The sequence below is a fragment of the Aythya ferina genome (assembly GCF_964211825.1).
Source record: "Aythya ferina genome assembly, chromosome: 8".
Lineage (NCBI taxonomy): Eukaryota > Metazoa > Chordata > Aves > Anseriformes > Anatidae > Aythya > Aythya ferina.
This window is the reverse complement of record NC_140304.1, coordinates 2,354,141-2,369,915: the sequence shown is the minus strand read 5'-3', so window position 1 is coordinate 2,369,915 and position 15,775 is coordinate 2,354,141. Positions and strand designations below refer to the sequence as shown.

General features: G+C 39.2%; 1 protein-coding gene across 17 annotated transcripts in view; it reads left to right on the top strand.

Annotated features, from left to right (window-relative positions):
* Positions 1-15,775, top strand: part of EVI5 (ecotropic viral integration site 5) — a 75,264-nt gene that overhangs the window by 641 nt on the left and 58,848 nt on the right. For 15 of the 17 annotated variants that reach the window (XM_084528319.1, XM_084528309.1, XM_084528315.1 and 12 more), the window contains exons 2-3: positions 9,820-10,049; positions 14,445-14,634. In XM_084528319.1, coding sequence (XP_084384445.1) covers positions 9,820-10,049; positions 14,445-14,634 — 420 coding nt within the window. Of the gene's footprint in view, positions 1-745; positions 765-9,819; positions 10,050-12,445; positions 12,549-14,444; positions 14,635-15,775 lie in introns of those variants that run through there. The other 2 variants (XM_084528307.1, XM_084528310.1) reach the window with 2 other exon arrangements.

The window sequence follows — 15,775 nt, the reverse complement described above, 5'->3', positions numbered from 1 at the left end:
CGGGCCGCAACGGCCGGGCCCGGGGGGCTGCGGCGGGGCCGAGCCGAGCCGGCCGGGGCCGGGGGGGCCCTCCTGAGGCGGGGGTGGGTGCGGGGGTGCGGGGGGGCCGCGGGCGTGCGCAGCCGGCTCGGCCCCGGGGGCGGTGGCAGGGGAGAGCTGCTGCCTGCGGGGCGCCTTGACGGGTTTGTTTTATGGAAGGAGGGGGCGCTTATTATTTTATTGTTTTTTATTGTTACCGCTATTATTGGGGTGCTGTTAAACCCCGAGCTTCTGGACGTTTCATTTCTGAGATGGGATTTTCAACCGCTGTTTCGGAGGTCTCGCCAGCACCTCCTGCCGCATCTGCATAGCCGAGATTATATAAGAAGGGTGAGGAGCCGGCTGTTCGGCTGCTCCTGGCAGCTCTGCGTCCCCGGCTTCTCATGCAGTTGTGTCGGATTCATGGTGGTTTGCTGCCTTGCTGGCCAGAGAGCAATTGCTAGCCAGCTTCGTGTCTGCTGTAACACTTTGAATTCCCAACCCCAGCGTGAGCCAGTGCTAACACTGACCGCGTTAAAACAGTCTCAGGTCATCCTGGCACAGCTTCTTTTCAAGATTATCTAGAGAAGATGTAGGATGAAGTCGTGTTCACTCGGAGAAGAATTGACAATGTTTGGTTCTGCTTGTCTCCAGAAGTGTTTGAGAAAATACTCAAAAAATGTTTTTTTCCCCCCAGAAAAGCTTTTTTTTTTTCTTGTATGCACTTCATGTGGCTGAAAGAGAAGGTAACAGTATCTTTTTTTTTTTTTGGTAGCTGTTTTGTATAAATATCTCTTCACTTCTCTAACCTTCTAACCTGCAGTTTCTGCTTTGATCATGGCTGTACAGCTCTTATGTTTACACAACTGTATATCGAGATCTAAGGCTGATTTTGAAATATTTAGATATAAATTCCCTTTCAAGTAAGGGTTGGGAGAGGAAATAAATGGTATTGAAAAACAGATGTGATCAGGAGGAAAGCAGAGGGTATTATGAATCAGCATTGCCTGAATTTGATTAAACTCAGATGAGAGCAGCTGTTGAGTGGGTCCCTGAAGGTTCACCCAGCCCAGTAGTGCCTCTGAGAGCAGCAGATGTTTGGAGAAAATTACTAAACACAGGAATCTTAATTCCATCCTATTTCTCCTCCTAGCTTCCAGCATGCTGAAGTATAGATACTTCCTGGGGTAGAGTTTAGTGACTTGAGTTTCATCGTGTTTTTCACTGCCCTCCATACATTTTTCTTCTGTAGCTTTGTCTGGTAGTTTTTGAACAAATAAGCAAGAGATGGCTGGAGAGTGGAAATGTTAGTGGAAAGCAATGGATGGGAGAAAAGCCTTTTGAAGTTGACAGGAGGAGTGGGGGAAAGTGATATGCCTAAACAGTTGCTGTCAGTTTGGTCTCTGGGTAAGACTGATAATAAATGGAGGAGTATTTTTTTATTTTTTATCTTTTTTTTTTTTTTAAAAAAAAAAGAGTCCCTTGGCAGTGAATTTTGAAAAACAGTTTTTACCTTGCTAATTCAAGGTTCCATTACCACAGTGTAAAAGAACAAAAGCCATCTTGGGCTATGCCTAGATAATACTAAATGTTTCCATTTTCTTGCTCCTTCTGATATATTAACTTTTGTTACAAGTCTTTCTTAATGCTTAAGGCAGAGTCCATGTGGAACTCAATATTTTAGTTACCATTTTGTCAAATGCATAGTTAAAAAGAAAAACCCTTTCAGCTGGTAGTCTGGGAAGATGAACAATAAGGAAAATCCTGATTGAATGTTCTTTTCTTGAACAACTTTTGCTTGCCTTCATTACACGCTCTGAATTCTTTTTTTTTTCTCCGAGACATGACTACAATTTTTTTATATCCATAAAAGCAAATAGTAAGTATTATAGGTGCTTAGAACTTTGAGTTGTGACAAGTGTTCTCTGAAGTTCTTGACTGTCACCTCAGGGTGTAGATGGCATACTGAATTAAAATCCTGTGTCTTACCTACTAGTAAAAAAAAGTATAGTCTGTTGGTACCTTTTTGATTAATTTAAATGGGAAATACAGCAATGCTTTCATTATAGTCTTGTCTGCTTAAATGTCTACTTTCCTTCTGCAGCAAGTGGTGATTGGAATAAAAGGGGGGATGGGGATTGGGCAGGAGACTGGATAGTAACATAGGCAGACTTGCCTTGCTTTGCTCAGTTCACATTCAGCCATGACATGTCTTTGCTGAATGCACGTGTTTGCTTTAGCAACAACTACGTGCTGGCAAGGTAGAGGCTTTAGTGAATCCTAGCTTGTCCTTGATTACATTACTGCTAATTTGTTTAACTTCCTGTGAACTCCGGTAACTATCCAGTTAGCCTTGAAGTGGTGTTTTGGGGAGGGCCTAGGCAATGTCTGGCCTGCTGTAGGATTCATGTAATGAAGAACATGATCTCCTTTTGGTCATGCTGACAGGGATGATATCGTGGTCATTGTGCTATTTCAGGCTGTATTAACGGTCAACTTTGGTAATTTTCTGTAAAAGTAATCCTTCTGAGACCAGTTGAGGCAGTTCCAGAGTAGTTGGGGTTAAAGTGCAGTGCTAAGCTTGGGCTTTGTTCTGGACTAAAAATAAGGTGGTGTCCATGAATGACTGTGGACATCTAATTTTTCTGTGTTGGTTCCCAACTTGGGAAACAGTCAAAAGGCACTACCACAAATCTTTATTTTTTGTATGAACAAACTTTAGCTGTCTCCCTAACATAATGTTAAATACCTGCGTGACAACATCGTAATGTGCTCTTGATCAATTGTTTTAAACACTGAAAGTGTAATTATTGTGGTGATATGGAACTCCGGTTCACCAGTATCTTATACTATATTAACTCTTTTTTTTTTTATCTGGTTTCTTCAGACTGGCAGATGGGCCCAGTCTTCTAGTAGTGAGTTGCTGTTGTCAGAACTTGACAGTGCACTTGTAACTAAGAGGATGTTATGAGAAGAGTTTACTGTTTTTATTAGAGTGAAACAATTGAAAGTCATTTAAAATGGATGTAAAAAAACTAGTAGCTAGCCAAAAACAGTTTTGGATGTGTATTTTCCATATCGCTACATAGGGTGATATTGTGTAGGAGATCTTAACTTTAAATCTCTTTCACAGATTCTTGGTGCATATAGTTTGAATGGCAGACTGCTTTCAGACATGGGGGGGGGGGAAGTTCCAACTTAAATGTTCTTTGAAACAGCAGGGCTAAAACCAACATTCATTAAGTGGAGTTATTTTTGTTGGATTTTATTTTGCCTTGGAATGCTGGGACTTCATGGGTTTGGCTGAAGCTTCAGTATTTCCCAGACATTTGGAAAAAGAACTGTGATTGATATTTCTAAAGACAAAATGAGGATGCAAGTTAAAGTTCCATAAGACCATGATATAGACTTGGGAGTTTTATTTCTTTTTTGTAAAGATCTATACAAAAAGAAGTGAATAGGCATTTATTTCTAAACAGAAGCATAAGACTCAGTGGTTAAACAATCAAAAGATAACTGTTTTCATTTGGCTATGAGTAATGTAATTTCTCTGAAGAGCAGGCTCCTTTTTCTTTAATCACTAACTGGGGAAAAACTTTCATTTAAGCGGTGTGTTCAGAAAAAAACTGCAGGAGCACTGCTACAGATGCTGGTGGCATAGAGGAAGACACTACAACAGTAAAAGGCTGCTTGCTTTGAGTTACACTGTAAATGCTTGTGAAGACGAGTCACAGATATCCGAAGCAAAGTGGTGGGCAGAGTTAAATACTACAGCAAGGCTATGGGTGCTGGCATGGATCATGTTACTAGAAATAGGGTACTGATGTTTGTACTTCTATCCAAGTCTGCTGGGCTTACCGTAGATAGCTTAGACAACTTCTTGGAATTGGAAGTTACTGAATTGGTTGTGCTTTTCACTTCTAAAAGTTTTACCCTTTCTTATAGTCTGTCAGCAGCAGCAAGTTGTGATGAACTTGTAGCTTGCAAATGAAGGTGGTTACTGGTCAGTCACTCTGTAACTGATTTACTTGTTTGAATTTGAGTATAACTGATAGGAAGTTGATTCCTTGAAGGAAAGGAAAGTATCCAGAGGTGAGGGTCTTGCCTGTCTTTGTCATCTAATTTGTTTTATATTCTAGTAAGTAATGAAATTGTAAACCTTACCATGCTCTATAAGGCCATGCCTGTTTTCTCCATCACCTCTCTTCACATAGCCCTTGAGAAAGGGGACTCTGCACAGCCATTTTAAGGGAGATAGGCATTTCAGTTCTAGCTTGTGGATTTTGATACGTGTCACAATTAAACAAGTAGAATTAAACATAGAAAACAGGCTGCCAGTATATAGAAATAAATGTTGCATAGAATGTTGTATTTTTATCTTGTCCAAAATTTGATCCTTTTAACTTACCAATTTAACTCCTTGTGAATCTTGTATGCTTTAAAAGTAACGTCAAAAGCATTGATCTTCATTGTGGCTCAGTGAATATTTTAAAATGTGGCTTACTTGTTTCTGACTTCTGAAGTATGGATCTAAGGCTTTTAGTAAATTTAAGTGCACTGATGTACTTTTGTATATTTTCGCACTAATGTAGTTTAGCTGCTAGCACTGGCACTGCTCCAGGAGAAAGTTGGCTGAAAGCAGCATTAAAGGAACTAGATATTAAGGGATGAGTAGGAAAGTAAAGTCTGTGGAAAGGAGCTTTCAGGATAAAGCATGTCTGTCCTTCAGGCTTTGTTATTTTTTGAAACGTGATGATAATTGAACTCCAGTGAAATGGAGTGTCAGCAGTAAAATGCTGACTTGCATTTTACTGAAAAACATTTCAAAGTCTTCCAATCTAGTACATGAACAAACTGAATTTGCAGTTGTTCTTGATTTCAGTGGACTGATCTATGACTCTTCCTGTTTTGTTAGCCAACAGGACAGTCCTTCGAGGATAAGCATGTAGTTTGACACTCAGAAACTCAAAGATGTTTTCCAAACTGAGGCTTAAGAGCACAAAGAAACAAAGGAAATTCCTTCAAGTTCCTCCATAAAGCTTTTACTGTAGTCCTTCAGTGCTTTCTTTCATAGATCTGAGGCACTCTTGTCCATCTTTTACTCAAGTGCCATATCTAGATTCTTCACCCCTTGAAAGAAGGCATAGATGGTTCCCTGAAGGTTGTTAGTGTTCATATGCCAGGCTTGAGAGAGAACTCTTATAGAGATAAGGGGTCATCTTTAGGTAGTGCTTGCAAAAGCACCTTGGTTTGACTTCTCAGCTGGTGTACTGGCGAGTGCTTGAGAGACTGTAAACCACAGTGGTCTTCAGAGATAATTAAAAACCTAGAGTTTGTGGAAATAGAATTCAGTACAACTTTGTCAAAGTTCATATAAATAATATTTCAATCATTAACCGATGGCTTCAACCTTTGGTGGGTCACTGCAACATTTTTAATTAAGTGCCTTCTCAAAATACTTTATGTATTAGATTATGTTGTGAACTTGCAGCTTTGTTTCTAGATATTCTAGGCCCATCAAAGTCTGAAGCCAACTTTAAAGAAAGCGTATTCATTAAGTGATACTACAGAGAGCTTCCTGCTAGCTTTAGATTTACACAGTCTAAAACGTTAGTCTGCTTGTAGAAAGGCATGGAAAGGCATCAGAAAGGCATGCAGGGCTGGTGATTGTCAAACGGAATGAAAGCTGGTGTATGCCAGCATTGATATTCCTGGCTGTTGGTAGGTGACATTACAAGAAAAACTTAGGCATATAGTAAATCAGGATATAGTAAATCAGGACTTTCTTGGACTTAGGCTGGAACCAGTTAAAATGATTTTCTTGTATAGAAGGTACAGATGAAGCTAATAGTGAAACCATTTTGGAGTCCTGAATTAGGATTTTAGATTGTCAGGAAGCCTGATAACAGGCTGATTCACCAGCTGCATCTCCTGTATGTCACTGTCTGAGTCAGTTTAGTTTATTCTTCAGCTATTAGAATGCTGTTACCTTTTGAAGCAAGCAGGAGACTGGGTTTATGGAATGCTATACAACTTGCTTGAAAACCATGTACACAACCACTTCCTTTTTTTTTTTTTTTTTTTAGGATTCCACCCCTTTCTCTTAGGAAGAGAAGAAAGGATAGAGAGAGGATGTGAAATACATATAGTATACATATTAATGTTTGTGTAGGGCTTGCATTTTTTTTTCCTTTGTGTGATAAAAATAGTTGAGAGAATAATTCAGGTAATTAAGATAAGATTTAAGACACACTGCTTTCAGGGAAGCGCAGAATGCACATATTAACTGAACTCAGTGTCTACAGTGAAATATCTTTTTTTGTCAATAAGTCTAAATAGACTGAAAAATTTGTTTTTCTTGAAAAACAAATATTGTCTGTGTAGCAAATGTGATGGTAACATTTTGGGACTTACGGTAGGGTGCTACAGCATACCTATGAGATTCTCAGGCAAAAATATTCAGATAATACATATGTGATATGGGATGCTGTGGCCTGCCTACAGCTGGCCTTACATAAAATATTGAATCTGTTGTTCCACTGCAGTATTCATTTGGAATAACTCAAACCTAACACAGTATTGCACTGATCAGCAGCTGATTTCAGATGCTAAACTTAAAGCTGAGATGAGGAGTTCATGTATTTTAGTTGACATATGTGAAGTGCACGTATCACATACCTGTACAGAGCTCAATATAAATGTCTGTTACCTTTGCTGTAGCTTAAAGAAGCAGCCATAGGTCTGTGCCTTGCCTGGTGCTTGACCAGGTAGGTGAGCAGCGCTAACTGTTCTCTCACTGGAACCTGTAGTGGGGTAGAAGGTCTTTAGTGGCTTAGCCATTGTTTGGTTTTGTTCCCCTGTCTCTTTAAAGATTGATCTTTTCAAACTCAAAATTCCTGCACTTAAGACCAGGTAGATACCTCCTAATTAGGCAGGCAGATGCAAATGAGCTCTCCCTGTGCTCTTCATCTGTTGGACGTAAGCTCTGTGGCAACCTGGGAGCTGCTGCACTGTTCTGCCTTGGAGCCTCAATGACTCTGGTTTGGAGCTGAGCTGTCTGCTCAGTTGAGAATGCTGCAGAGGGTGAGGTGGGCATGATCCTGCCTGCTGGTCTACAGACCTGGCCTTCTTCAGTGGAAAGCATTGGTGTTCCTGCAAGCAGCACTTGTGTTCTCAGTCTGGTTAATTAGCAGGCTCTTGAGGGAGACCCCTCAGGCTGTGGAGTATCTGGCTGTCCTTGGTATTGCTGCAAACAGCTGTGCACCCTTTGCCACAATAATAAAGAGTAGCAAATGGAAGGATGGTTGAAAATTGGCTATGTCAATGATGCTCTGCAAAAGGGAGGCATGGCTGTAGGTCTGTGGAAATACTGCTAGTTAAGTAATCAGTTTTTAGAAGAAATGTGTTTAGGAGAGTGAGGAGACTGTTGAAAAACACCACAGAAAACATCAAAGGTTTGACAGTACTGCCTTTTTCAGTCTTTCCAAAATGTTGTGCTAAGCAACATGACATTTCTAAAGCAGAGAGGTGTTAAACTGTTTGCTTGTACGCTTACTGGTGTTTTTGCCATCCCCGACCCAGATACCCTGCAGCATCACATGTTCACCCTGAAAACTTGGTCATCCCCAAGCATCCTGTGTTGCAGAGAGCTTGGGTGGTACACTGAAGCATTAGGTTAGTAGATATTTCTGTCCTGTTTAGGTTTGGATGTGTTTTGTTCCTAACTAGCTGATGGAGGGTTAGAGACTTGCTGTGTGGGCATCTGCTACTTGGGCTAACAGCGTATCTCATTACTGAAGCGTTTTATTAGTTAGATGCTTTGGCTAGCATGTTCTGGATTTCTAGTACATCTTCAAGCAATATGTTTGATTCAGGGTGAGAGGAAAAAATAAAGAGAAAATCACTGGGTAAATGTCTTATGGGGAGGATATTATGGATATACTGCAGATAAATAGGATGAGAAAGATCGAAGTCAAATGAGGATAAGAAATAAAGTTTTGGAAGCAAAGGCATGGTGTGTTAGACTATGAAAAAAGAGATGAACGTGCATTTTGGATTTGAGTGTTCTGATCACAGAAGATGGATTCCTGTAAATCACAGCTTCAGGGTATGTGATGCAATGAGTGAAGGCATGGTGTCTAGTTCTGGCTAATGTGTTTATGCCTTTTAAGGGATGTTTTTTCTACCTCTCACAAATACTTTGTACAACAATCTGGTGGTTGGAAGGCTTTTTTCTCCCCTTGATTTGAGCTTGTGGGAATCAAATCTAACTTTTTGGCTGTGAGTGCTTTCATCTAATCAAAACCAGTTTTCCCATCCCACACCTTAATATTTGAAAGGCAGTATGAAAAGAGGGAATTTGGTATGATTTGCGAAGGTTCCTATTTCTCCATTTAGAAAGGGCTGTCCGATAGCAGCCCCTGGGCTGAGATGGAGTTACTTTTTCCATTTGAAATTATGCTTTAATTGAATTCTGTTAGAGGACCTTGGGGAGCATTTTTTTCCTGTTGTTTAAGGTTTTTAGTATCTTAGCAAGTACTGTATAAGCTGTATTGCAGAATTGTGACAACCGCTGAGCAATTCATTATTTTGAGGAAGTCAGATGAGATCTAAATTAACAGTTGTCAGCAGCACTGCTTCAGGAGAATTTCCTCTTCAATCTGGTTTTGTTTTTGAGAAGTTTGCTAGGCAACTCACTCTTCTTTTCAGGTGTGTCTAGGTTGTCTCCAGTTGGGCTAGGACAGAAATCAAACCCGGGTTCATGCTGAGCTGGTGAATCAGTGTAGGTCAAGGTCTCTTGTGCCTTTGGTGGTTGAAGGAAGGTGTAGTGAGTGTTCATGAGAAAACATCTCCAGCAGCTGCTGCTCTTCCTTATCTTGTGATTAGTGAAGAAATCAACAAAAGAACTGGCGAGGCTGGCTGCTTTACTCTGTAGTCCTTGACCAGCGTTACTGCAGTCCACATGCTGTTGTGATCAGCCCCTGCTGATTCCTGACAGATGGATTCCCCTGGCTGCCAGCTCAGAGCTCCCTTCTGCTCCAGGTGCACCTCTCAAGAGTGCCCCTGAGCCCTCTTGAGCCCCAGAATTGGGAGCTGGCAGTGGGGTTGGGGTCACAGACACTTGCTTGTGCAGGGATGACCTGATGAGGAAGTCAGGAAGCAGAAGAGCTGACAGTGGAAGAGCTGCCTGATGGAAGGCAGTCAGGAGCAGTTGTGGATTAATGAACTTAAATGCTTTGTGACAGTTTTCTGCAGATGCTAGAGGATCTTTTACTTTGTAGTGTAGAAATGTGGTGTCTGCTCCTCTGGTCTGTCACTGTAGGGGGTTAATGAAGATTAGCAGAAGCCAGGGCGGTTGGGGTATTTACACTGATACACTTATGCTGCTTCAGTGAAGTAGTTGACTGCTTCTTTATATATATATTTTTCTACGTTTTTGTGTTTTGTTTTTTTTTTTTTTTTAAGATTTTTTTTAAAGTAAGCTTTTATTTCTATTCCATTTTGTAATGGGAAGTCTTAACTGATCTGCAGTATTTACTGCAAAAAACAGCTGTTGAACATATATCACAAATTCCTCTATCTTTCTTTGTGTATTAGCAGCATACTTGCATGTCACTACTTCTGTACTATTTTTATTGCTTTTGTTCCTTGTGTTGCTTCTGACAGCTTTGGGTGTTTTGGAAAAATAAATAATCCCAATGTTAGTTCATGTATATTGTATCTTTTTTCCTCTGTTCAGTGACAGCAGGTTGACTGAAAAGATTAATAAACAACCATTGCAACCTCTTTTTGTCATCACAGGTGGCGACAGACAAGGTTGCAGGGAAGCTGAGCTCTACTCTCTCATGGGTGAAGAACACTGTATCTCACACCGTCAGTCAAATGGCCAGTCAGGTGGCGAGTCCATCTGCCTCCTTGCACACTACATCTTCCTCTACCACTCTGTCTACGCCTGCATTATCGCCATCTTCACCAACACAGCTGAGTCCAGACGACTTAGAATTACTGGCTAAACTTGAGGAACAGAACAGGTGAATGGAAAACACCTTGGTCTTCAGGATATAATAATTTAGACTAAAATTAGGTTGTTGCAGTTTCAGCAGAGACTGCTAAAGGAGGTTTGGTTAAAAACTGCATGGCAGAACACTTTTGTTTCAAGGCCCCTAAGATAAAGAATTGACATTCTTGAGACGTGTGTTTTAGATGCTTTGTTTTTGTGGAATGTTCGAGGGTGTCTTTCTCTACTAGTCTTACATGAATGTTTATAACAGCCTCTTATCCGAAGAACTTACAGTGGAGCCACACGGTCTTCAGTATTCAATTTAAAATAGAGTATCTTAGGGTTGATACTTTTGTATAAACTCACCTTCTTAAATGAAAATGATATTTCTATTAGCTTCTTGAAATGTGAAAGACCTCAGAATCGCATTGTTTTCTTGCTTTCCACTATACAACATGCTCACATTTAGCCTTTAGCATGTTACTTGTTTACTGGTTTACATGGAGTAAAATTTAGTTCATAAAACTTAGTTGGAAACACTAGGAAAGCAGAGGCTGCTTTTCTGCTACTTATACAGTTTAAGGGCTCAAGCAAAATTTTTCAGTTCGTGTTCTGTAATTTAGTCTGCGGATCAGGGTACCTAGTCTAGTACAGGTACAGCTAATAGAGGAGGCTTTGAATCTTCTCCAGTGTTGTGTGGCTGGAGACAGTGTTCAACCATCTGTTATTTGCAAGAAATACTAGGTGCATTCTGCTGGTATGCTAATGGTGACTGGTGCATAATACCTTAATTTCATGAAAGGTAAATCTCTAATTAGTCTTGTTTCTCTGGACTTTTTTTTTTTTGTGTAGACTGCCATTCTCTTTGCAGCCTTTGCATGCTTTTATATTTATCTGCACCATCTGTGTTTAAGATCCCACTTTTGTTTGGATCAGTTGCTATTGACTTGCGTAGTCATTGCAAATTGACAATCTCATTCAGAAATAAAATTGGACCATATGATTTCTTAATGCTGAATTTCTAGAACCCTTATTTCCACTCTTGAGACATGATTTTTTTATGTTTTATGGCCTCTTGCAATGTTTGGTTGTATTTGAGAAGTACGTTTTAGTAGCCTATGAGAGGTTGACGGTAAAGGAGAATTTGAGTTCCAATAGCTTTCAGACTTACTGAAGCTCTATAGCTATCTGCTGCCTTCCATTGAAGTTTGCTGTCCCTTGTGCTTCAGGAAAGTGCAGAAACTGACAGTTGAGCTCAAACTGGCTTTTGCTCCAGCATCTGTTAGCTTGCTGGACTTTGCAGTGGGGCAGCTGTGGTACTTGTGGTTTTATTCTACTGATTTAGCTGTGAGGGTAGTAACTTTCAGTAGAGGAGGAGAGTAACTGGAAGGTGGGGCTAATGCCACTGTGTCTCCTGGCATATCTTCTCTCATATCCATATTCTGCAGCCTAATACAAATGCAGTTTACATGGAAGTTTTTGATGAAGAATGGAAACCTGCTTCTAAACCACCTCATCCTCCTTTCCTTATGGTTTATGGGATGGTCGCTCCTTTGAGGATGTATTGTGTAACTTTTTTTTACCATGCTAGTAGCAATTCAAAATTTATTAAAAGAAGAAAAAACGGAGATAAATAGTTCTTTGTAGAAAGCTAATTGGCATTTAATCTGAGGTTTTCAGCTCTATTCATGACCAAGGGACTAACTTCTATACGAAAAGCAGTAATATCTGTTCTTTGGACTGCTTATCTGTGTTAGGGCATAATGCTTCTGCCTCTAGAGTAGTCATATTACACCCTGCAGTTAGACTAGTTTGATTGTTGAAAGCTGAATGTGAACTTGGGCTTGCTAATCTTCTTCAGGTTAGCTTTTTGCATTTAGTAAAAGTTAAGAAAACTTGTTGGGTTTCATTTGATTTTTTTTTTTTTTTTTTTAACCAGATCTGTTGTTCAATCCTATATTTAGTCTTCTTTTGTTGATGAGTTCTAATCAAAGTCTGTCCTATCAGGTCTCATTAAATGTACCTTTTCTTGTGAGATACAATACTTTAGAGCACCAAGTTTGTATTTATTTAATCATGTGAGGTGCACTGTAGTTCAGGAAAAGTTTGAATCTGCGTTTTAGCACAGTGACACTTTGACAAGGAATTGTACTCTGAACACAGGGAAGTTCTTGTTTCTGCTTAATGGAAGAATAGTTGGCGATGGATAACTTTAAAGGTTTCATTTCCATTGTTGACTTTCACATGAATAAGAAGAATTTGAATTGTTTAAACAAGTTAGAAACTGAAAAAACTCAAACTGTATCAAGTTATGAAGGTATCAAGGATTCTATAATCCAATTATACTGAAAGCCTCCTCAGAATAGTGAGGTAGCTCAGTCCAGAGTCCTGTTGGAGTTGTTTGGCATTAGTAAATCATTTATTAAGTTTTAGGTGAAGAAAACAGTCACTGAACACCACGGAACTTGCATGCTACTTGCTTTATAACAAGTTTCCCGTTTTTAAATCTATGGACAATGAGCTTATCCAGGTAAGGTCAAATTACTGAAATCTGGCATAACTTTTATCAGAAGCTGTGAAAACGGAAAGTAACTAGTCAGTCTTTTACAGTTGTAAGGGTTTTTGTAATCGTATTTATAATCATATTTCTTCTGTGCTTGTTTTTTCCTCTGTCATTACTTTGATCTTTTGATACTGGCCCAGACTAGCAAAGGAATTCCAAACTGTTTCCATTACGCACCAGTATAAATCAGGTTTCTAAACACGTTTTTGATTTTTTTTTTCAAAATTAGATTTTTCTGCATTGTCTTAATATGAACTAAATTGAAATCAATTGTGAAAAAAAAAACTTACAGTATGGCCTTCAAACAAACTTTCTCAAAATAATTAAGTACTTCTGCAGAGACTGTACTTGTTATTTTCATTAATGAAAATACATTTATTCTAATTTGCATTAAAAAAATAGGTGAAAGCTAGGTGCAGGGAAAGATAATGTAAATAACTCTACCTTAGTTGAGAGCTTGAATTGTAGGTACTCTGAAACTTGTGTAGAAGGGCTATAAATTACTAAATATCTAAAACCTGACTTGACCTTGCTAAAATACTGGAAGTCTTTTAGATTTTGTGCAGATGCATGAGAAATTAATCAACCATATCTGTCTGCTTTACAAGCATTAGAATTCGTGGAAGTTCAAGCACAAATAAAACTTGATACAGCAAAACACATTTTTTTTTAAGTTACTCTTCAATTCTCGCTCTTAGCTAACATGTGGTCTAAAAAAGAACCTTCCCCCCGCTTATGGGGCTCAGTATGAGTTGCGGATAAACAGAGGAGGCCTTTTTGCCATGGATCCCCATCTGTCTCTACCTCCTTGTGAAATTGATGATCATAGCAGCCAGCTAGCAGGGAAATCCGTGATTTTTTTTTCTTCTTCCAAAGCAGAAGTACTGAGATTTCATCCTCCCTGTAGGAGGCAGCACAGGTCAGTGCCCTGAAGTCTGTAGGAACCTGTCCAGCACTTGGCATGTCTTTAATATACCTTGCTACCTGATAATCAGTGAAGTTCTCATGTCTGAGCTCCAGGATTTAATTACCCATTCATTAGCTGTACTAACAGCTGTTGTTGCCTGGTTCATATTCTTTAGGTCTGAGACTTCTCTCGTGCACTTACAAAACACCATGTTAATTTGAACAGTTGTCAGCAAACTTCAGGCATTCCAAAATTGCTTTGAGTTTTAATGATTGTCTGTATTTACATTGCCATTAAAAATAGAATGAAAAATGTGTAAACGGGTAGCTTTTTTGCAGGCTTCTTTTGTCTTTGCTTTAAAATTACTGTCTTTTCTAGGACTTGACATTTGACACTATTGTTAGGATATTAGTAAGAATATTTAACTTGCTTGTATTCGTGTTCTCTTTGTCAGAGTGATGCATGACAGCCCCATTTTCTATTGCTAGTAAAATCAAATCCTCTTGCTGGTACTTACACCTTAAAATAAAACTCACCAATATTTCCTGTAGGTCTGTTAATCTCTAGTTGGTAAATGTATGAAAGAGTTGGACTTGCAATGCTTTTGTACTTTCTCTAATTTGATCTTTTCACATTTTAAGATCTAGTTTGTGAGATCACAAAGAATTTGTATTAAAATCTCACTTCTGTTAGTGCTGACGAATTTTAAGGCATTTTTATCCCTTTCTTGAAAGGCTGCAATGTGGGGTGCTCTTCTGTCTTCGGAATTGCTTGAACTCAAGAAAAAAAAAGTAACATTGAGCAGTTGTTCTCAAATTTAGTATGGGTGGAAAAACTGTACTGCTGAACCTCTGGATATCTTCTTTAAGAGTTTGAAGAACTGACTTGTAAACAAACTATTAGTAGTATGATACTGTGATAAGAATGACTAATTTTTTTTCATGCTTTCTTTGTAGGCTCCTGGAAACTGATAGCAAATCCCTGCGATCAGTAAATGGGTCAAGAAGAAATAGTGGATCTTCTCTTGTATCTAGCTCATCAGCTTCTAGCAATCTCAGCCATCTTGAAGAAGACTCGTGGATCCTGTGGGGGAGGATTGTGAATGAATGGGAAGATGTACGGAAAAAGAAAGAAAAGCAAGTTAAGGTAGTAGCTGGACAGCTTTTGTAGGATATATTTGTAATGTGATATAAGTGATAGCTTTTTATTTTCCTGTTGGCTGTATTCTTTTAAATATGTAATAGAAGCTTCTGATTAATTCTGCTTCAATTCCGAAGACTTTGTGCTTCCTACATAATCATTACTAGGCTTTAGTTTTGCCTAGCATGTCTTATTGAAATTAGATGCATACCAGAGATTTCAGCATATTTGTAATGAGAGATTCCTTGAATACAGGGGAGATATACTACATTTTCAAAATGGAATTACCTGCTTAGTCATACAACAGCTGGATGCTATGATTATTTTCCCACTGAACAGCCATCTCTTTAAAAACATTATCACTAGAGGGCTTAATTCTACTGTATGAAGATCTGATAGGAATTTAGTTTCACTGTGCATGCCAAGTAACTTGACCCCAGGGATGCCCTTAAGTGGAAGAACACGCAGTTTTTGAACTCTGAGTGGGCCAGACAAATTGTGACCAGTATGTGTTCAGTCTGGGTCGGTTGTGGGTTTATGCAGCAGCAGAGTTCAGTTATACTTCAAATTCAAACTAAAAAGCATCTAAGGCATTTAACATATTTGTGTTTCAGAAGCAGCAAGTACAGCAGCGTGGGATTTTTGTTCGTAGGCAGTCTGTTCTGCTGTGGTTCTTTATTGGCTGTAGTCAGTAGTTTTATGTGCAGAATACAAATTTCAAGGTCTTTTGAGCAGTTTGAAGTGTGTGTGTGTGTGTGAATAGGTTGTGGGAAGGCAGAACAATGGGCTAAAGCAAAGTATCTTTTATGTGAAGCAGTTGTGAAGAAAGAACATGACTTGAGAGAGGAAATGGGATGAAAATGAATTCAAGACTTTATGCTTGCATAGGGAAAACAGTTTCTGGAAAGGTGTTCCCAAAATGCTGTGAAAAGAAGGCCACATGAACCTTGCAAAAGGAAAAAAAAAAAAAAAAAAAAAAAGCACAAGTGGGATGACAATAAGTAGATCTGGTTGGATAGGGTTCAGTGTTTGAACTGCCTGCATGTGGACGTTTTAAAGTGTCATGTGTCACTCACTTTTACTGCTGGTCAAGTATCATTTAGGGAGTGTTTGACTAACTTTTAGTAAATATTTAACTATATATTGC